The 21,852-nt window shown below is 42.6% G+C and overlaps 3 protein-coding genes across 5 annotated transcripts; 1 reads left to right on the top strand and 2 right to left on the bottom strand.

The window, feature by feature from the left end:
* Positions 1-61: 61 nt before the first annotated feature.
* Positions 62-3,934, bottom strand: LOC6495595 (maternal protein exuperantia). 2 transcript variants are annotated; one of them, XM_014907876.2, is made up of 5 exons: positions 3,719-3,934; positions 3,232-3,408; positions 2,998-3,150; positions 1,531-2,777; positions 62-1,223 (listed from the first exon to the last, which is right to left on the bottom strand). In XM_014907876.2, exons 2-4 carry the CDS (start codon positions 3,379-3,381, stop codon positions 1,554-1,556), a joined length of 1,527 nt encoding a protein of 508 aa, XP_014763362.1. In that variant the 5' UTR covers positions 3,382-3,408; positions 3,719-3,934; the 3' UTR covers positions 62-1,223; positions 1,531-1,553. The 2 variants fall into 2 exon arrangements, with proteins under 2 accessions (XP_014763362.1, XP_001959169.1); XM_001959133.4 differs by lacking the exon at positions 3,719-3,934 and adding an exon at positions 3,486-3,599.
* Positions 3,935-4,285: 351 nt separating this feature from the next.
* LOC6495050 (MIP18 family protein galla-1) lies at positions 4,286-6,047 on the top strand. 2 transcript variants are annotated; one of them, XM_001959132.4, is made up of 5 exons: positions 4,286-4,373; positions 4,718-5,171; positions 5,234-5,346; positions 5,617-5,767; positions 5,834-6,047. In XM_001959132.4, the coding sequence occupies exons 2-5, from the start codon at positions 4,910-4,912 to the stop codon at positions 5,929-5,931; spliced, it is 624 nt and encodes a 207-aa protein (XP_001959168.1). In that variant the 5' UTR covers positions 4,286-4,373; positions 4,718-4,909; the 3' UTR covers positions 5,932-6,047. The 2 variants fall into 2 exon arrangements, with proteins under 2 accessions (XP_001959168.1, XP_044571298.1); XM_044715363.1 differs by lacking the exon at positions 4,286-4,373 and adding an exon at positions 4,414-4,491.
* A 13,860-nt stretch (positions 6,048-19,907) lies between these two features.
* Positions 19,908-21,606, bottom strand: LOC6495594 (putative gustatory receptor 57a). The gene is made up of 3 exons (XM_001959131.3): positions 20,878-21,606; positions 20,354-20,824; positions 19,908-20,293 (listed from the first exon to the last, which is right to left on the bottom strand). The coding sequence occupies exons 1-3, from the start codon at positions 21,550-21,552 to the stop codon at positions 20,177-20,179; spliced, it is 1,263 nt and encodes a 420-aa protein (XP_001959167.1). The 5' UTR covers positions 21,553-21,606; the 3' UTR covers positions 19,908-20,176.
* Positions 21,607-21,852: the final 246 nt, after the last annotated feature.

The following is a 21,852-nucleotide window of genomic DNA, read 5'->3' as shown; positions in this document are numbered from 1 at the left end:
ATTACTATTTTAGGAGGCTTAATTTCCCACCTATCCCCTTTGATTTAATAAAAAGAATGTATTTACATTTTTAGATTATAGTCGTTTATTCACGCTCTTGAGATTTACATTGGGAATCGCAGTTGCATTTGGAATTCGTGAAACGTTATGCTACCATGAAACACTTATGAAATACAGCTTGAAATACTTAAATGTTGACAGGTACCGTGATTCAGCTTTTAGTTTCTCCTTCGTTCATCATTCTAGGATTTATATATGTGCGAAATGTGTGCATTATCCGTGGCGAGTGTAAAGAATGTATTATCGTATGCGTGCGTGTGTGGATTAACGGTAGCTTTGTTCTGTGTGCTTAAGCTTCAAAGTGAAAGTTTTGATCATTGGACCAGGCCTGGTTCATAATTCATTGTTATTGTTTTATATATATTTCTTCTAATATTGGTTTCTTGTGGGGGGGGAGGGTTGTTGGAGCCTCAGATTTCATATCTTATTCGTCGAAACCGAGTACCAAAGTGTGCGCAAGGCCTGTCCAATGCAAAAATTTCATCGAGGCGTTTTTATGGATCATATTTTTCCAATCGCCCATCCTGGTACGACATCGGTGCATCGGTCCGCATGGAAAACTATGCCTAAACGCTGCGGTTATTGAACTCTGTACAATTATTATTATCTTGTTCAGCGGTTCCTTTTTTCTTTTTCTTTCTCTCCACTACATTATAATCGTACGATCAGATTTCTTAAAATATAATTGCGTGCATATTGCTATTGCTCCACGGTGTCGATCATTGTTATCGTGTGTTTACAGTGGGCGGGCGCAGCATCCTCCAATGCTACTCGCCGGGACTGCACATCGAATCCACAGTGGTTCTCAACATCTCGATTAACAGTTCACTCTTTTTCTTTTCTAAACAGCAATTGGAAGCCGTGTCACTCTTCACCGGTCATCGGTCACAGTTTACGGGTTCACAGTTCACGGTCCACTCACATTATCCATTCACCAACTTCCTATTCTCGTGAGTTTATCGCTTGCGTGGTTATGGCGTGGCGGTGCACTTTAAATTTCGCATTACACTAAAATTTTGAGCTTGTTTCCAATCTGTGTTAGTTCTTCAAAAAAGGAAAAAAGTTCGCATATAGTTTTTAAAGTGTCTCTCGTTCTTCATTTGTCTCTTTTCGATGTGATTGTGTGTTCTACTCGTCCTATATGTTTATCGAATTTGAATTAGCTGCAAAGGTTTTCGAAAAAAAAAAAACGCTTTTAGAAAATATGAAAATATACTCAAATATCTACCAAGCGACTGTCGGGGTTTTGTATATAAGTGGTATGTTTCAATATTTTATAAATAATTGAAATTGTGTGAAAAACGAGTGTAGATTTTCAAATTTTTTTTTTTTATAAAAATTCAATAATACAAGCAAGCTTAAGCAATTCATAAAATTAATCAACAATCTAGCCAAGGGAAAAGCCCTTGGAAACTACAGGATATGCTAAAGCAACTAATCTATGCATCTCTGAAGAAAGAAGTCAATTACTTGCGGAGACACGAAACGATGCTTTAGTTGGAGGCCGCAATGGCCACCGGAGCGGTCGAAGGTGGTGGAACGTTTGAGGTTACGGCAGCTGGAGCCGTATTGTTGAGCTCACCCTTCGAGGATGAAGTTTCCGCCACCTTCAGACCGTTGGCACCACTCATGCTGTGGCGGGAGTTGCGCTTGCGCTGCGGACGACCAGCCGTCTTATTCGGTGACGGCGACTTAGTGGTTGAATCTGGTACAGAGGATACGCTTTGCGATTTATCACCTCCGGCACCAAATTCGGCGCTAGCCGAACGGGAACTGGCCGCTCCATTCTTTGTTGGCGGACCAGTAGTGCGACGATTGCGGCGGCGGTTGTTATTTGACTTGACAACCGGCTTAATTGTAGTCTTGTTGGGGTCGAAAAAGCTGTCCAACAGCTCTAATAGCTCAGTCTTATCCTCGTTCTTCAGCGTCCCGATTGACTGCAGGGCCATGTCCAAGCCTTCAGTACGTTTATCCGTCCAGATGGCGTTGAGGGAGTTCAGATCAAAGCCGTTTTCCGCTAGCACAATGCGGAACTTGACGGCCCGCACCCGGTGATACAATGTGGTCTTAAAGTAGTTGAGGAAGACCGGGCGAAAGGAGTTTTGGCGCTCCAGATTTTCGTTTTGGGTGTCCAGCTCCTGGACATCGGAACCAACCAACTTGGCGAATGGCTTCAGTGCATTGAAGAGATTGGTCAATGCCTCCGATGACTCTGGCTCGGCCTTACGGTCAGAGTTGCTAAGCTGGAGGGCCACATTGAAGGCCAGCTTAGCACGAACACTGGCATTGCCATCGAACTGGTCCCGCTCGAACTGGATGCCATTCTTGGGAGATCGCTTGTCGTTAATGTTGCTACTGCTACTATTGCTGCTGTCGGCGACGTTGCTCTCGCTGGTCGATCCAGATCCGGTGGATCCATCCTCTTTGGCCTTGGTCAACATCTTTGACAGCTTGCGCAGGCTGTAGTGCTTGATGTTGGTGTCGCCCATGGAGGCCTTCGCTAGGTTCAGGCTGTTGGCAAATGACTTTACCGTCTTGGTAAAGCGGTCCAGAAGTCCGTACTTCTTGAGTGACTCCAGGATCATGTACGGAATGAATTTGCGCTCCTCATGATAGAGCAGGACAATGCCATCCGAACCGGCTGTCTTGGCATTAAGTTGCTCCAACCAGTTGAGAAAGTCCTTTAGGGCAGCGATCTCCGACTTAGATTTGATTATCTAAAATAATTACATTTTATTTGAATGAGTATTGGTTTTATTTAAGTTTGTAGACAGAAAGTGAAGAATAAAGTTAGTTTTTTAATGTTGAAAAAGAAAATGTGAAGTAATGGTGACTTTGCATAATTTATAAAAATGAAAAACTGTCAAAATGCAAGTTAAGGTTAAGATTATGAAGGAAAGTATATGTATATATGTGTACTGTTATTCAGGAACTTACCTTGTAGGTCTGCATCGACTTCAGCATACGATAAAAACCAATCGAAATAACACGAACTTGATGGCGCTGACGCGCAGCTGGATTCAGATTCATATACGGCATGATATACTGCTCGAAGTGATCAGTGGGGGTATAGGCGGCCAGCTGGACAATCTGTGGGGTTAGCCAAAGTGTCCAAAGTGGGGTTAGGTCGAAGGGCGAATTGGAATTTGGCGAAGAAAATCCGTAACATACCTCATCGATTAGACGACGTCCAGTGGTGTCAATGTCCACACCTACCAGGATGTAGTTGCCAGCCGGAAGATCATCCTTGCTCACTGCAGCCGACGAGGATTGGTCGGCAACGGCAATAGAAATTCCTGCATCGATGTTATCGGCAACCATTTTGGTATAAGATCTGAGGGAAGCAATCTGAAAAAAAAATTCGATTTAGGCTGGATGGGCGGACGGGGCACTGTCAAAAGTTTGAAAATATTTTATTCTTCTACCGGAAAACTTTTCCTTGAACGAACGCGAACCGCTTGGACTGAGTTTCGATGACGAAGTGACTAACCCGAACAATTGTTAGAGGGGATTGAACGCCAAGTACCTATGGAAGCTAACTGATTCCTTCCAGAAGCGCCATCTTCCAAAGTACTTGGCCGCACAAACACACTCTCACTTATACAATTTTCTTTTTTGCACAATCATTCCACAATTATTTATTTTCTATTCCACTTACCTTTATTTGAACTCCTTTTCGTGTTGATCTCGATGGGCTCCTTCGCTTTTTACGAACTTTTTCCTTTATTTTTCAAAAGGGTAAAGCGAGATTTGCTTCCGTTCGACGAGCTTTCACAAATAAGAAACAAATCGTACGACTAACTAAAACGAAATGAATTATTTTTTGCTGCACCTGACTGTCTCGAAAATCCACAAAATTTGTTCGAATTCACAGCCTGCTAGTTGAGGACGAGCCGGTAAGTACGATGGGCGCCGTGGCTAAAAGCTTTGGCAAAATATATTCAGATTCCACTGTGCAGCTCCACCATTGATTTACCTTTAAACAATTGATTGAGGCCAAAATAAATTGGTTTTTTGAGTTTCTTAAATTATATTAAATATATATTGCCTATTTTGGCCAAAGAAAGCATTAAACAACAGCGTTATTTTGCTAATCCAAAAGCTCGGCGGACAAAACTGATAAGAAGTTGGAGTTGCCCATTTTTAAATGACCGCGCTGCCAGCCCTCCCAAAATATTGCCACATTGCAGAAAATAAAGTTTGCCAGTATTGCCAGTACTTTTTATTTAAATAAAGTTTATTTCAATGACAGAGCAGAAAGACAATTTTTTAAAGAATATCTATAAATAATTAAGGGCATCTTATGCATATCGGTAAGACGTGTTGATGAATTATTAGTGCATTCTTTTCTCTTTGGAGTGGATCTATTATCCAGTGTACATTTTATTTGGCTTTCTACAGTGAAACATGTATTTTATAAAGCTTAAAAAGGTTCATTTCATAAACAAGACTATTTCCTTTCATTTTTGGGATAATATAAATCAATAATAAAGCATATTTGGGAAGATATGGAATAAATCTTAAAACAGGGATTCCCACTATTCAGTAAATAAACCAGTTCAGTTCCTTGAACTAGTCGTTTTCATCCCTGGATAATCGATAGGTTACAGTCCACTTCAAAACAAAAACAAATTGTTCCGTTTTGTTTAATTTTCAGCAAATCATCAAATGTAGTGCTTTGCTGGTGTAATTTATAAACCTAACTCGATAAAAAGGAACTAGGATAATCAGCAAATTATGCTGCATTGATTTCGCTCGAGGAACAAGAGCCAACAAACATACATACACCTGCCCGAGAGAGGGACAGTTGTGATAAAACCGCGTGAGATAAGGAGTTTTCGTGCCAAATATGCTGTCTTACATCAAACGCAAGCTCTCTGAATCGGACGGTGGCGGCGGCGGCGCCAGTTCTGGCACAACCGTGACGTCGTCGTGCGGCGGAGGCATCAGCAGCAGCGATGGGAGCGGGAATACCGGCAGCACAGCGGACGAGTTAGTGCGCAAAACGAGCCAGATGTCGATGGACGATGAGGCGATTGCCGTGGGGGAGGACGCACTGCTCCACGAGCTGGGCTACAGGAATGCCACAGACCTGCAGGAAACCATTTATGGTGTGATTACATTATAAGTATTTTCTAGAAAGTTATGTAACTTTGTATTCTTTGTCCCACAGACTTGTTGCGCGGCATACGGGATCCAGAGAAGCCCTGCACCCTGGAGGATCTTAACGTGATATATGAGGAGGGGATATTTGTGATGCCGCCCACACGCTCAAATGTGTCCGTGGTATGTTGTCCTACTTTACATTATTGAAATGAAATCCAACAGTTGTCGATACCCTAAAAGAGATAAAAATTTTCAACTGAATGTAGAGCTAAGGTCTACATTCCGAATGAAAATGATATGTGGGTATTAGGTTCTTCGTGGAGATAAAGAAAAAGTTCATAAACTGTGTAAACAAATGAGAAATTTCAGTTTTACGCTTCTAGTGAGCTCACAAGATATGAAAAATGTGTGTTCTAAAAATATTATCTAATTTTCTTTTATTTTCGGTAGGTGCGCATCGAATTCAACCCCACAGTGCCCCATTGCTCCCTGGCCACGCTGATAGGACTTTGCATTCGAATCAAAGTAGAACGGGGTCTGCCCCACAATATTAAGCTAGACATCTATATCAAGAAAGGTGCCCATCAAACGGAAGAAGAAAGTGAGTTTGTTTTCCATCAGCCAGGTTTGGTTTTTGATTTAATAACCACATCTCCCCGATCCACAGTCAACAAGCAAATCAATGACAAGGAGCGCATCGCAGCGGCAATGGAGAATCCCAATCTGCGGGAACTGGTCGAGAACTGCATTAAGGATGAGGAGTAACCGATGGACGCTCTCGTTTTGTGTACATAGGAGATATTTAAGGTCTAGGGTTAAGTCTACCATTAAGTTACTCCATGGACTGTGTGCATAGCATTAAAGCCCTTCAAATCTGTTAATCGTTGGGTTGGCGGCGTGATTCTACCTGAATATCGATTGCTTAACCTCCTATCTATTTCCCCCCGTTTGTTTACTGATAAGCCACAGAGCCCAACGCCCATTGTTTACATTCAGCCGGAACGATATCGCACGTTGGACACTCGGCCGAAGAAAAACCGTGTGCAGAGCGTTGTCATGGCGGGTGAATGAAACCGAAGCAATGAACCCAAATCAAATCGGTGGGGATTGAAGGGGGAGGGAGGCAATCAAAGGCCGGACGGCCATTTTGAACGGGTGTGACGTGTGCGTGGATTTATCAGCTATGGAACAGGCGGAATGTTTGGGCCGGAGTAGGGCACTAACCTGCCGAAGCCAAGTTGAGTGCATGACATATATTCAGCTCGACTAATTTCTTTGCAACTCTCCAGTTTCAGTGAGCACTTTGTTGCCATGGTTGCTCCGTTGTTTCTGCTCCAATTTGCATTTCCGGGGTATTCCATTTGTTAAATTGCACTGCAATGCACACGCCTCTTGTTCTGCCTCGTGGCAGAGGCCCCTCCCGGCCTCTCATCCATAAATATTTAGCAATATCAATTAGTTGCTTGCCCTCGCGCTCAAATGCTTTAAACTAATTTTCAAAGACTTGGGCAAAAACATCCCGGGGAGCAATTAAAACCATCTGCCGTTGGAAACTTTTTGCCACGACACTTGCGGGCCAATATGCAAGGGAAATAAATGGGAAGCCCTGGATCCCAACGGCAACTGCCGCTTTAGGCGTGCTGCTGTCTCGAAGAGCGAAGGAAAAATAATAAAAATGAATATGCAGGCAGACAAAGGCATATTGCGAATATTACGCTAATTGGCGACTGCAATCAAAGTGGACTACGACCAGGACACGTTGGCTTTCTCGGTCCCGGTCTTGGTCCTAGGGGGGTGGGCCGCCAGCAGCCGTGACTCTGGGGTGTCCAAGACCCAGGGTCGGGATTACTTCTCAGCCTTCCTTCAATCGTTTAGATGAGTAGCGACGTGAAATGGCAGATACACCTGTGCGAATAATGGCATACTTTAATTTATTTGATTCTTGCCTAAGACTTAAGGTTGTCTTTAATATTTTTACCATTTTTTTAGCCTGATATTGTTTATTTTTAATGTGTGGATTAAATAGAGAAGTCCTCCTTTTCATAGTCGTACTTACGGACGATCAATAATAGTATAGAATTCTGCGTAGTCAGTATGAGTAGGACGGGGACTGATGGCCATCTTGAAGCCATGTCACCATGACTCAGTGCCTATGTTACTCCGGGGATGTTCCATGAGAGGCCCGTGGGAAACAGGACTGCGACAGAATTTTATGTGCGAAAAATGCATAATTTATTCGGTTAATGCATATGCATTTAAGCCGGACCAACAACTGCAGCAATTCCCCAGGATTTGCTGACCGGCAATTGTCATTTGTGCAGCGGTCAAAGTGACCCATTTAACCGGCCTGCAGTGGCCCGGAGCCCCGCCCTTTCCGCCGACTCCGGCTTTCCGACTCGAGCACATAAGTAGGCAAATGCAACGAGTCTGGGGGCCCACAAGTCGGGTAACGCCTGAAGACGAGAGGCACAGATTGCGGCTACCGAGATTTCCTTCCGATATGCAATGCTGTTAAATTGCGTGCCATTATTATGATTGCCGTCGTGACGGAGAGTCGGGGGGACAGGGAGTCAGGGAGCCGTGGAGCCGGGTAACCGGGGATCCGGATGAAATGAACAGGATGCCGAAGCCAAGACCAACTGCGGAGTTGCATTCACACATTGTTCTCCGGGTCTTGGCATATGCCATGTATTTCATTATGAGCCTTCCTCATCCTCCATTCAATTTGTGAGCCAAAAGCAATGTTATTTGTTCTTAAAAGGCCTCGGGGAAAACCAATTATGATAAAGTTGAAGTAAAAATATTTCTTCAGGAGGATTTTCAAGAATATTTCTGGCAACATGGCGTATGAGTGATGCTCTTGAGAGACCCCTACTATCCTTATTACTGGGTAAGTCTTGGCCGTAACCTCACAGTTTTTTTGTATCCCTGTTGCTATTTACATCCAGGTAAGTCGCTGCAACCAATTGTGGTAATTGTTGTTGCCACAACAATCACGGCGCAGCTCCTTAAACCCGGAAGTAACACTCAATGGGGTGAAACTCTCACGCTCGCTTACACGATGTATGCAAAGTCCTGGTCAGTGTTGAAAGTAGGACAAGGAGCATCAGAAAGCAGCACCAGAACCAAAAGCCTCAGTGACCGACAAGCGGACTTGGCCATTCAGCAACTGACAACTTACGCATCAGCGAGGACAGAAATCCCGGATTTCGAAGCGAATCAGATTTCCTGGTTCACAATGATCCGAATTGTCCGGCACTGAGCTCTGCCTGAGCTGGAGCTGTGTTCGTTGTCGTGCTTGGAGTCAGAGGAGGAATAGTACGGGTCCCGGGATACGGGTTACGGGTTACGGGGTCCAGGTCTTTGTTGTTTGCACTGCCATTAATTTCTGTTGCACTCGCCTCGCCATTTATTTTGTACGTAAAATGTGCCAACGTTATGAGTTGCCGGGAAACCCTTTCTGTCTCTTTGCTGTCTTCCGGAAAAGGATTGCTTAACCCTATAGTGTTCAAATTGGTTAGTATTTTTAATACAATCTGAAAGTTAAAAGGATTAATCTGAAAAATCCATAATTTTTTACATTATTTTTATATAAAATTGTATTATTTTTTTTATTATTTTTTTCAACATCTAAATATTACTTTCCCGGCACACATGGTCTAAAGGTAAAGCGGACCGGAATGGCTACCGAGGACCAGGCGCCTGCCAAGCGGAAGTGGTCGCGTGCGTTGCATCCTGTCGGCAATTATGCTGCAGCAGCAACAACAATTACAGCTACAGCTGTTACCGTTCCAGTTCCTGTTCCCCGCAACCCGCAACCGGCAACCCGCCTGGTTGTAAGCCATTTTAATTGCTTGTCTCTTTTTAATTTTCAGCTCTTTTGTTATCCTCAACCCTTGCCCCCAGATCCCTGCCACCTGCCACCTGCCTTGTGGCACAAAGCCCCCTCCAGCATATATATATATATGTATATATGCATGTGTATTTGTCTTTGTCTGCGAATCCCTTCTTAGCCTCAAGTTGACATTTTTGCTGCCTGTGCTGACTTCTGGCCAAGAGGTCGCCGCTCCTGGGGCTCTGGGCTTTTTGTTGTTGACCATTTGCCGGAGCTAACGAACTAATGCTGAATGCACGGCAAGTACCATTTGAGCTTCCGCCAGCTCATTGACCAGAAGACGCCTGCCACTGCAATTAACAAAGGTGCAAGTTCCCGCCCTCCTCTCTATCTCTCTCTCTGGCTCTTTCTAGCTGGCTTTGTCAGAGAAAGGACAATTGTCCTGGGCGTGGACATGCAATCCGGAATCGGAATGGTGTCCGATGGCAACTAAAACGTGTGTAATCAGAGCATAATTGTCTAAAATGGAAATGGTTAGCAACAAATCGAAAATCGATTAGGTTCTTATCCGGAATTTACCTTCTAAACGTCTATAATTACAAGCTAAATAATAATAAATAATTATCATAAATAATTACTGTTTCCACTTAATTTCAGGTATTTAGAAAAACATACAATTTAACCTGAAAATAAAGCGCATTTTTGAATATTTTATACATCGCAACATGAAAATATTTGGAGTTTTACACAATAACTATATTATGGCTTATTAAATTCCGCCGACTTCCAGTGGCTTTTCAATTATTTTCCGTAATTATTATGGGAGTTTAAAACGCTCTCCCAATACAATAAACAAAGCAAGCCAGAACCGTCAACCTGATGGCTAAAATGTTTAATCTAAATTCATAACGTGACATGCACAATGCAACGCGGCACAGATTTGGCTGACATTCTGGCTAAATAATTGATTTGGCCCCAAAAGCCAAAAGAAGTACCGGCTCGGATCTTTTTACGGTTTTGAATGCCAAATGCCGAATGCTGCTCGCTAAGTGGCGGGGCGTATAAAATGATTTAAATATTCAAAGCAGCAGCCAGCTTCTCTTATTCCCTCACAGCTATCACACATTCTGGATTGCAATAATTTTTTTTCTTCATTTTTTTTTTGTACGCATAATAAAAAGCGAACAAGGAAAAAAGTTGAAATATTCTTTTACGGCCCAAAACCTCAACTAATCCACTTTGGCCGACAATTTTGGGGGCAACCGCAGGCGAAAAATAAATGAAATCATGGAATAATAAACTAAATTAGGTGCGAATTGTTGGCCAGTCTGACCTGGCCCTCTGCTCATTTTTTTTACATTTTATTTATGCCACTAAAACAATTTGTGTTTTTTGGCCAGAAAACAACGAACAGCAAGCAGAGAGAATTTAAATTCTGGAGCACGAAAAATTGTCAAAAACATTGAATTGGTGGAGAAGAGCCCGCCGGTTGAAAAGTTTTTCCCATTTACCAGTAATCATAATTTAATAATTAAATGTCAAGCCGAGTGACTTAGTCTGGAAAAGGTGGAAGCCGAACAACAAAACTAGGCTGTTCCTCCTGCAATTGACTCGCAACTCGCCCACTCCACCCACCCCATCCCACTCAGTATCCTTTGGAAGGCAAAAATAATTGTGGCATTTGTATGCCAAACCCCCGGCTCGTATATAAGTTTGAGTATGTTGTTCAGCTCACACACACACAAACTTTTATAATAATTTGCGCAACAAATTTGAAATTGTAATGCCGACTCATTAGAAAGTTTTTCATTCAAATTTGCTGCCTTTGCTGCCTTTTCTGAGCGCCTACCCGCCCCGCCCTTTCGATTTTTTATGCTTACTGGTTGTTTTTCCTTGTTGTTGGTAGCTCTATTTTATTTATTCTTTTTTTTTTTTAGCTCTTGCACACTCTATAAAATTGCCTACAATATAGAAACAGCAAAGTAGGAGAAGCCCCCTCCAAGCCCGGTTTGTTTATAGAATATTGTATCTCTGTCGTGTCTGTGAGTTCTGTAACTACGCCAGGATGCGCTACAGTAATCTGGTTTATCAGTTTGCCAAAGTTTCCGCACAACACACACACACACACACTTGCCCACAAGTTGCATATGAATGGCTTTGCGGCATCTTGAACTTTCCGCCGAAGCCCAGGGTTCACACTAATGTTTTTGGGTTTCGGAAATATTAAAGAAACATTTTACTATTTTATGCAATAAATTTAAAAGCAGCTACTAATATTTAACTGTATTATTAAGCCATTAATATATAATAGGAATATGATAATATATGGTTTATATTTTAAGTTGTCTTAATATTTTATTAAAAAGATTGATAATTTTGTATCGTTCTTAAACCGTAACCTCCCTTTTCCATTTCAAATGCCAGGGAAATTACATACTTTCCCTACAACCTCGAATAAAACCCCCAAATTGTAGGGCATTGTTCTCATTATTTTGTCTTCTACTTTGGGATTAGTGTCAAATTGTGCCCATGCAACTTTTCAATATTTGGGTAAATGCAAACATATACCCATTTTTTGTCTTCGGCCTTGAAAACGAGCCTCCCATTCCGCCATTTGTTATGCAGATTGGATCTGGCATAGTTTCCCAAAACACCCGACATCCAAGCCACTCTGTTTGCTTGGCTTTCGGAGCGAGTCCTTAACGAGAAGGGGAGTGCATTTTGGCGAGATCTCTTCGCATTCGGAGGTTGCCAACAATCTGTCCGTTTTCTAGTTAATAAAATTCTAATTAGTTGGAATTGCATCTCCGTTGCCGGGGATTCAACATTTGCAAACGTGCAAGAGTTGTAAAGGTACATGTGTATGTACATTGCACATCCATTTCTCAGTTCTCAGCTAATGTGGGTGTGTGATTTTAATTAAGTAGAGGCTCATTAGCATTTTTCATACATGTTTGCTTGTTTATTTTCGGTGGCTGGCGGCTAGACAAAGTTTATCAGCGTCGTTGGCAGGATGCTACTTGCAGGATAGCAGCAAAAAAGTTTTTAATAAGTGATTAAACAATAATTTTTCATAAAAACTTAAAAGATAAAACAAACGTTAAAAAAATTAGAAAATAAATATAAATAAAAATTTGATTTATGAACTTTAATATTTAAGTTCTTAAAATTGGTATTTCTGCATACAAGGAAAGGAAATATACATATTTGAATAAGGCTTTAGGAATATTTTTGAAGTTCAAATTACCCTTATGGACTTCATATGCCATTATCAATTTCCTGCTCATCTCTATGGGGGTTCTTTTTGGGTTGGAAGTATGCTGGCAGGCGAAATGCGAACTATGCGAAAATTCCCAGGCACACCATCAGAAAAGTTCAAATAAACAAAATGTTATTGCAATGAGAGGAGCATTGCGCAATGCAGTGGCGCACTGAAAGAAAATGATGAAAAGGGGCAGGCGTGGCGTGGCATGGCTAGGGGCATAGGGTATGCAGAGGGGCGCCTCAAAGTACTCTTACAGTTGGCATACAAAATTAACAACTTTTTTGCTGCGGCAGTCGGACAGAAGAGAGCAAAGATGTCAGGGCAAGGGCATAGTTTTAATATGAATTTGCATGTAAGATTAACGATGGCAGCGCAGCATTCTCCGGGGATTCCCGGAGCTAGCGTCTTGGCTGTCTCTTTCGCTTTGTGTGGTGCTATCTCGATCTCCATCTTTTCGCCAGCTTAATTGAGTTCTTGAACTTGGTGGCTGTTGTTTACAGCATTACAAGCTCCACTTATTATGAAATTGAGTTGCACGAAACAGCAGCCACACATGCGACAACTCATGAATAAAGCAATTATTGTTGCAGGTGTGAGATGTTGCAGCAACACCAACACGACCAGCATCAGTTGCTTAATTAACTATTAATGTGTGTGTGTGGCTGTGTGATGTGGTGTGGCGATGCATGGAGATGGTGGTGTGGCCAGCGAGCCTGGCTGAGCCTGGCTTTGACAAATGGCCATGTCACCCGACAGAGAGCCTGGAATATGGCCAACTTCACAACGGCTCCGGCCATGAGAAATGGCAAATTCATTTACGCGGCGTTGCATTTCTCACGCTGCTAAACGGAAAATGCAAAATGAAAGAGTTGGTTGAAATGGGGGCTGGATTTCTGGCGGAAATGCGGAAGTGGCTGGCATGTACGTGAGGCAACAGCAGCTCTAACAAGTGACAACACCCACCCCTCACCAATACACCAAACACCAGCACCACCGAAAAGGAGAGGAAATGCCTGGAAAATTGCATTTTGAGTGCAAATATTAATTTCAGCTGCCGCCACAGCAACATACAAAGGCTGAAGCAACATTGCCAGCAACACCAGCATAGTGGCAGCAACATCAGTGCCAGCAATTGTAGCACCATCAGTACACAGTAAGAAATTATTGTATCATGTTGGCATTACCTTTGAACCTTCTATGAATATGAAAGGTAATTGTTGCATATATTTTTTTAATAGAAAGTCATAAAGAGAAAATCATCTGAATTACTTTTTAAATTGTTTGTTTTATGCATCATTTTTTCATCCTTACCATAACTTTTCTCTCACTGCATTTTCGGAAGGAGTTGGCTCTTTTTTAAGGCATGTCCGGGCTGCATCTCCATCTCCTGTTATTTGTGTTATGTAATTTTGAAAGCGTGGCTAGCATTTTCTAAAACGCATTCCACAGTGACAAATGCATTGCATATCCTGCAGCCAGCAGGATCCTTCTTCTTTGCACGGCACTTAGCTTAATGGAGCAGAGCTGCTGGTGCTCGGACATGTGCCACTGCTAGAAGGCGAGGGCGGCGGCGCTGGCGATAACGGTGGCCTGGCCGAAGTATAGGGGGGCGTGGCACCCGTGGAACATTTCCTCCGGGTGCGGCACGCATATCCAGCTTAAACGAATTAAAATGAAAGGCGTAAAAAGCATAAGTCAAATGCAAAGCTTGACCAAATGTGTCGACAAAATGTAAGGAGTGGTTGCATCGGTGGGGGGGAGGTGAATATTGCGCGCAAAATGGCTCAAGGACAGCTTGCCCAGATAGCAGGATGTACGACCAGCTAACACCAACCCATAATGGTAGCACTTTGTCTTGGCTGCTTCGGAGGAAGGACTTTTAGCAAGTTTTTGATTTTTCGGATGCCACAAAGGGTCATCGAAAAGTGTCTCTTTATGCAAAAAGGTTTTCAGTATAGGGTTTCAGGGTATAGCTGTACTCGAGCACACTTTTAAGGAAAAATGCATTATTTTAAAGTTCATAAATTTATTTTTTCCTGACCATCTGCGTGGCAGTCGCCCTAATAAGTAGGCAACAGAAAATAATTTCCCTATTTATTATGGTTATTAATTTGTTCTTCTTTTATAAAATCACTTCCCCTTCTCAAATTATTTATATTTCAAATTTCATTAAATGAAAACATCTTCAAATGGCGTTCTTTTTTATTTGTTTAAAAGTGTTGCACCCACGCATTTGGCCCAGCTGGCAGCATCTTGCCTGGATTCAATTAAAGTTGGCTTAAACCACACGCTAAAACGGAGTCCCTTTGGAGGACACGCTGAGAGTCGCTGGGCATGTTGCAAATTGCATGTGGTCGCACAGCAACAGATTCGCGCGGCACAATACATTTTCACTTTCCCGGGAAACTCAATGTTGCGCATACGCAATGTATGCCAGATGCTGCAACACCTCCGTTGAGTTGGGGCGCCATTCTCCTCTTCTACCCCCCGTCCAAACACTCGTTAGACGTTGACACAAAATGTTATTTCACTTCAATTAAATGGATGCACGATGCAAGGGGTCGGATGTTAAAGGCTAGGTGGGTGGGGCTTTGGCAGAGATGGCGCCTAAGCCATTATGCGAACTTTGTGTTAGTGGATACAACGGCGGGGCATGCATCCGCGTGCGTTTGTGCATTGTCAGTCAATTTGGCAAGTGCCGGAACCGCGAAACTTTCTTAACGCGTCGCCAGATTGTTGTGCACATGTACAGTACGTATGTACATATGTGTGTGGGTATTTTTAGCATCCTTAAAAAGGAAGAGAGCTTTCATTGTTGTTGCTACATCAGGCTTCCGCCTGTAATTACGTAAGCCGGGAAGTTTGCTCACTCTGTGGCAGCCGTAAGGGCATCGCAGCATGCGCTTTCAATTTCCGCATTCCGAAATTGTTTGCCAAAATCAAATTCAAATTACAAAACGATTTCGGCTTCTGGTTCTGGCATCTTCCTCTTTTCCTCACTCTATCTGTATCTCTTTTCCTGGTCCTATTTCTATCTCTATTTCTCTGGAACTACCTGACTCGTTCATTGATTTTGGCGCAGACATCCGGCGGATGTGTTTGTCTCAGATTTCCCTCGGCAAGTGGCTGGGAATTTGGTGCTTAAAATTATTGCTAAATGTTGTCTTCAATCGGTATGCTAGGTATTTTGAGTCTAAGGCTTTGGGGTGACATAGGGGAGTGTTTAGGGATCTCCATACTATTCTATATATAATTTAAATTTATGGGATTTCAGGGACTAAGCTTAAAACTTAGAACAGGCTTGCCAATAAGTCTTGTTCTATTACAAACTTACTTTTGATGTAGTTTTTAATTATTTAAAACTAAAGTTAGTTTAGTCTAAAATCACGTTTAAAGCGCTTAAAACCAAAGCTTTCGAATACAGCCCCTTCTCAATGCAATTGGTAATGGAATTAGGCTCGCTGACTTGTCGCTTTGTCGACAATCTGCTCTGTAGGTGGGTAGATACATAGATACTATATATGGGAGTAATGCCGGGATTTGTGTGCCCATATGTGACGGAGATAGGCTGCAGCTGGCCGTCGGCTTTTCTGGGTGTAAAAGTATTCCGCCGGCTCGGATGTGCGGCAATTTGCGATGCATTTTTGGATGCAACATTTGCCGCCAGCCGACTTTGTACGGTATGTGGCATAAGCCTGGCGGGAGGGATATGATTTGGTTGGGCCACCACTAAGCCTAATGATTTCTACTGCGCTGTCACCATCAATGAATTTGGTTTTGAAAGAAGCCAATAAGTAAATAATGAGGGGACTGTGCATTCATACATATTATTGATTCGCAGCGTTTGAATTGAATCGTTTGGCCGTACACAGATTATTTAATCGGGAAACTGTCACAAAAGTTAGCAGGTTGAATTAAAGCCTGCCAACTGACCATTACTGAAAATGACTTGGTAAAATGCTTATGACCCTTGGCCAAAAATGGCCTCAACCTTTGCACTTTTTTTGTCACGGCAACGTCTTGTTCATTTTTTGCTAAGCAGCCTGCACAAAGCCCTCGTAATTTGCTTGTTTCTTTGCACTCGAATTAGATGCATATATGCACACGTGTGTGTGCAGGATGTGTGTTATTTTAGCCATGTCCTTGCAGCTGCGACACTTGTAAAGTCGTTTGCTTGGACTGTGCAAACAAAATGAGCGAGCAGCCAAGCCAGCAAGAAGAGAACAGGCCAGCATAGACTAGTAAATGCATTAATGGATGTGCCGCCCACTAAATTCACCTGCTCCCAGCCAGCCATCTTTTTTCACCTGCTCATGTGAGTCGCTCTTGACATTGCCCTGAGTGAAAGGAGGCTTCAGTGTTTACGCTGCGACATGGCGAATGCTTCAGCTTGAAGAGTTCTCCTCCAGTTGGCCTGGCCTGGCCTGGCCTGGCCTCCTTTGATTGCGTCCTCGTCTCGCAGGGATCAGGGATATATACAAACATACCTATTGCGTGTGTATGTCTTCAGTCTTGGGCTCGTTAAGTGTCGCCTCCTTATGGCATTTCATGCTATTTTAAATGCATTTGAATAAATAAACACTCACAAGGCGCAGTCACAGTCGTAAAATGTTTATTACGTGGGTAAATGTTTGTGTCTGGCCTCATTAGGAATGGAAGGCGGCTTAAAGGGCGGAACGGCGGCGTCTGGTATGTGGGGCTGTGGGTCTTCAGGATGGTGGGGGACAATGCAACTACATTTCGCACTTAATGCATTTTTAATTTAAAGCCGACAGTGTAACCAACATTTCGTCTCTCCCAAATTCTCCAGGCTGCATTGAAATTGCTTTAATTGAGTGGATTTGCATGTGAAATTCGAGGCCAGTGCAATCGGAATCAAGAGGTCCCCAAAGAATCTTCAAGGGCCCCGAAGTGATTGGCCGCAAGGTGTTTTCAAGGCTCTCAGTGGTATTTCTTTATTTCCGAGAGCGTGAGGAGTTTGTTTTAATTGATTGGCTATCAATTATGCAGGGCGAGAGTGTTTTGCGGGGTCCACGGGTGGTATGCGTAATATTTCATTTGGTTCTTGATTAACACACCGCCTCAAATATTTGCCTGGGAATCTGTTTAAATGTTTGCCCCAAAAGTGTGGCGTAACTATTATATTTGCATGTGAATTGAATATGACTCTGGCCGCCCTTAACTCTTTACCCTTTTATCCCTTAGCCTGTGTATCCTCCGGCCATAACTTTCTGTTTCTCTCTGTTTGACTGTCAAATGCTGAGCAAACATGGCTAAGATTCATGTATCTCGACTTCAGCTTGACACTTTAAGTGGAAGTTATGCAAATAAATAAATGTGGATTGACTTGACAAGTGGGTAGACAAACAGATAGACGGACAGACAGGCAGACGGATAGACAGGAGGCTGGGATGACAGTAAAACACACAGTAGAATGGTGCGGGAACAAACATACGAATCTAATTAAAGTATCTGTGTGAGGCTCCTTCGAACGGCTTATTGACAGGCAAGTCAAGCTATGTGTACACTATGTCACACTGTCACACTCGACGATTCTCTTTCCAGTTTCTGTTTCTGAGCCGCTGGACCGCATAATTATAATGAATCCTTTTTGTCAGCTAACTTAACCTTAATTTGAGCCAGCTCGCCTCGCCATTATGCCGCGGTGTAAACACATTTCATTCGCCATTGTATTCCTCATGCAGGTGCGAAAACGGCTAAGAGCCAGCCGACGAATGCAAAGCTCCAAAATGGAAAGGAGCCGAGCTGCAAAAACTCAACTATTTTTGCATTGTTGCTGCGACTTTTGTGCATAAACTGAGGCAGATGCTGCCACTGCCACTGCCTTAGAGCATTAGCCTCGTCCTCGAATCCTTAAGCCCCGTTTCCCCATTTTGAATACCTATTGGTATGTACTTTCTAAGGATATGATGTACTTATGGGTAGTAATGATAATGGTTTGAAAACTAAAATAGGTTATCGATAAACATAAATACCCTTTTTTTTATCTCTTACTCTACGTTTATAATTTAAAGGATATGCATTAGTTCGTCTAATTTCCATGTCCTTTTCTCCTTGCCTCCTTTTACTGATGCGGGCAGCGCGCGAGTAGTGGAACCTTCAGCCCTGACCACATTTTAATTGGGCTAAGCACACGCCACATGCTGTTCCCCATTCCCTATTCTCATTCATGCCCCTGCAACACCCGCCCTGCAACATTCGCTGTCCTGTGCATGTGTGGCGTGCTATTAGTGAAACTTTTAAATGAGTTAGTTAAGTAAAGCGGGTTACGTTATTATGAGTTTTTGGCTTGGACATTACAAAAGCTTGGCAGCTCTCGCCTGGCGCTCCACTCTTTTTCATCCTTCACTTCAAACAATATGAAAAGTAAATGTAACTTTTCACGCAAACACATGTGGATTTTTCTTGTTTTTTTTTAGTAGAAAGTGATTAGAGCATTTTAAAAATAGATTATTTTATTAAAACACAAATTTGTATGCCATTTTTCAAGGTTTACAAAACGCAAAGCTAAATTGGTGAAAGCAAAACTGTCATGGTCGGCCAAAGTGAAGTATTTTTAAAAAATATATTTTCCCAATATTCAAAACAAACAGAGCCAGAAATCATTTTATAGCATCCATCAACATATTTCAAATTTTTCAAAAATCATCCGTAAAATTCGAACAAAAAAATTGGTTTTTCATGCATTGCCGCATTCAAGTGAGGAAAAAACAAAAGTTACCAAGCCCCTTCAACTATAGAACGCAAAATATTCGATTCGGTTTCGGTCATTTGATATTTTATTGAAGGCTAATTTTATTCACGTAATTATTTGGACCAAGAGGGCGCAATCAATTTTCAATTAGTCGCATACGATTATTCCTTGAAAGGCAAAAACGGAGGCTATTGCTTTTGGTAATTATTGCAATTATATGGCGCTGGATATTTGTGTGGAAATGTATTGCAATCATGGCCATCGGAAGGACTTGAATGAGGCGAAAGAATGCGGCAAACAGGATGGCAGGGGCGTAGCGAAAAAATATTATTCAATTAAGCGCCATACCGAGTACAATGGCAGCGATGAGCATAAAAGCCGCCGCCGCGCTCCCATAAATACACAAAGACTCGCTTTCAGTCAGCCTCGAATGTGGAGGCCATAAATTGAAGTAATAACAGTCATGTGCCCGGAGTATCCTCATAATACGTGCGCCAGTGGGTTCTCTGCCTTCAAGCGAATGTTTCAACTTTGATTTTCCAAATTAAATCGATGCAATGGACGGAGAAGAATAACGAATTCGTCGCAATCCGAAAGACAAATATTTAATAAAAATACCAAAAATTCTCGTCGGCTTTTCCGCCTTGGCGTGGCTCTGATTGACTTGCAAAATCGATAGAAATGATATTCCTCACTCAATTAGCTGAGAGCCTGCCTTCGAGGATTCCACCTGGACACGGGCAAGGCCTGCATTGATAAAACCTGCCTCTGGCCTTCGGTCACCGGTCTCGATCTCCCCCTGGAGGCAATTTACATAAAATTCAAATAAAATAAAACGACAAACGTAATAATCATTAGCCGGCTCTCATGGGTGCAGTCGCTCCTGGTCAGAGGATAGTGGACTCTGGACAGTCAACAGTGGACAGAGGACAGTGGGCGCAAGAAGTCTGCAACTGGGAGTTTGTTGTGGGGGTTGACTTATTTATGGAGTTTCCATGTTAAGCAGCTACTGGCAGTAAATTAATTTAGTCCATGATAAATAAAACCCTAGGGTTGGGCATAAAATATACTTAAAGGCACCTAAAGACACCAAAATGTTACTTTAATTTCTTTTATAAATGTTATTTATTTCTTTGGTGATACCTAAAACGGAAATACATTGAAACATTTATACTATTTTTGGGTGTTGGGCTTTCTAGTAACCAATCCAATCCTGTAAAGCAACCTTCTGCAACTCGATTTGTTCACCCATTTTCTGGGTCATTGCAAACTGTATGAGAATCAAAAGGTAGTTGACCAAAACTGAAGTAAACTACACATGATTCAAGAATTTTAATTAATTCTCAGATATTTGAAATTGTAAAAGCCTTACCATGCTTATAACCCTTCGATTGAGAACCACATCCAGACCACCGGTAAACTGGATCTTGGCCTGCCTTCGCCAGCACATTTGGGATTCAACAAGGAGTCTCAGGGAGGGGTTTTTGGGAAACCAAATGTCCAGTTGCTCGACCAGTCGAAGGCACTTCTTCGCTTCCGTAACAGCACGGTCGCAGTAGAAAGGGGCTATGAGGAGCTTGTAGAGCGGAGTGATCATACAAAGAGCCACGTAGCCGAGTAGCTTCTGGCGTATTTCCTGGTCCCGATAGTCGTCATCGGTTTGGTATCCTCCTCCCATTCCCACAGACTGCCCAAATAATATGTACAGCTCACTAGTGCTTATGGCCAGATCATGGGCCATCGCCGTACCAAGGCTCAAGGCATAAACGTGATTGATCTCCATGATGAGATTATGAAGTTCCTGGACCATAGCCACCACTTGGCGTATACGTAATTCCCTTAGCTGTGGAGGCTATAATATAGATTGTGTTCATATGGTGTTACTATCTCTCTTACCTGCCTTTGCGGAAATCGGTATTGAAGAAAAATTGGATCCAGAATCCTCTGCAACAATCGGAAACGGATGGCCAACATTTCGGCTAAACTCATGTGGACATAACCCGTGAAATGTGGTCCCCCGGTGACGATTGTATAGGAGAATGCGGTCACTAGAAACACAGCCCAATGGCTGGTCACCTGGATGGCGGCACTATTGATGGCCACCAGGTAGATGAAACTCACCAAGGCCAATACAACTATGTTCTTTCTCAACATCTTTCGGTAATTCATATTTGCGCCAAAATCACGCACTAATCTGTTGTCCAGGGCAGCCAACCGGTCGTAGATTCTCATGTGCCGTCGGGCGTACCATTGCAGGGACAGGACACTAACCACATACACCATCGTTGACATGACCAACTCCATTCCGGCAATACTGAGCACTAAGGTGTCTGAGGCGAAAAGTTGTTTTCGCAAGTCCGCGTCGGCCAGGAGGGTGGTCAGGGAGCCGTAGAGACCCAACAGGCCCAGAGTGGTCACCGTAAAGGAGTACAGCCTTCGCCACCGACTGATCCGGAACTGGTTGCCACGCCCATAAAAACCGCTGCAGCCCATAATGAACTGCAGGCCGCAGATAACACTGGCACAGTCATAGACCGTTTCCGGTTCCCGGAAGACGAAGAGAACAGCCATTCATTCGAGAGTTCTATCAGAAACTGGAAGTAAATATATTTTTTGTAAACCCAAAATAAATCAGATAAATCAGAAAATTAGCAATTAAAAGAACAATGAGTTAATATACACTTGAATAAATTGTTAGGTAAATTAAAACTAAAATCATAAATTAAATGCTCTTTTAAAGCATAAAGTATTTGGTTTTTAATATTAAATTGGACAACTTATAAACTTATATTACTTATTAATCCATTTTAAGGCAATCAGAACAATCAACATTGATTTATGTGCACCAGGGAGTTATCACATTAATCAAGC

The sequence above is a fragment of the Drosophila ananassae genome, chromosome 3L, assembly GCF_017639315.1.
Source record: "Drosophila ananassae strain 14024-0371.13 chromosome 3L, ASM1763931v2, whole genome shotgun sequence".
NCBI classification, from domain to species: domain Eukaryota; kingdom Metazoa; phylum Arthropoda; class Insecta; order Diptera; family Drosophilidae; genus Drosophila; species Drosophila ananassae.
Note: the sequence above shows the minus strand (reverse complement) of the source record. Positions and strands in the feature narration are given on the sequence as shown.

Coding starts and splice junctions, on each gene's coding strand:
- LOC6495050 (XM_001959132.4), top strand. CDS start 4,910: ATGCTGTCTTACATCAAACGCAAGCTCTCTGAATCGGACGGTGGCGGC. Junction 5,172..5,233: donor CCTGCAGGAAACCATTTATG/GTGTGATTACAT, acceptor TTTGTCCCACAG/ACTTGTTGCGCGGCATACGG. Junction 5,768..5,833: donor CCATCAAACGGAAGAAGAAA/GTGAGTTTGTTT, acceptor CCCGATCCACAG/TCAACAAGCAAATCAATGAC.
- LOC6495594 (XM_001959131.3), bottom strand. CDS start 21,552: ATGGCTGTTCTCTTCGTCTTCCGGGAACCGGAAACGGTCTATGACTGT. Junction 20,825..20,877: donor ACCGATTTCCGCAAAGGCAG/GTAAGAGAGATA, acceptor TAGCCTCCACAG/CTAAGGGAATTACGTATACG. Junction 20,294..20,353: donor ATCGAAGGGTTATAAGCATG/GTAAGGCTTTTA, acceptor AATCATGTGTAG/TTTACTTCAGTTTTGGTCAA.
- LOC6495595 (XM_014907876.2), bottom strand. CDS start 3,381: ATGGTTGCCGATAACATCGATGCAGGAATTTCTATTGCCGTTGCCGAC. Junction 3,151..3,231: donor GACGTCGTCTAATCGATGAG/GTATGTTACGGA, acceptor CTAACCCCACAG/ATTGTCCAGCTGGCCGCCTA. Junction 2,778..2,997: donor AGTCGATGCAGACCTACAAG/GTAAGTTCCTGA, acceptor TAATTATTTTAG/ATAATCAAATCTAAGTCGGA.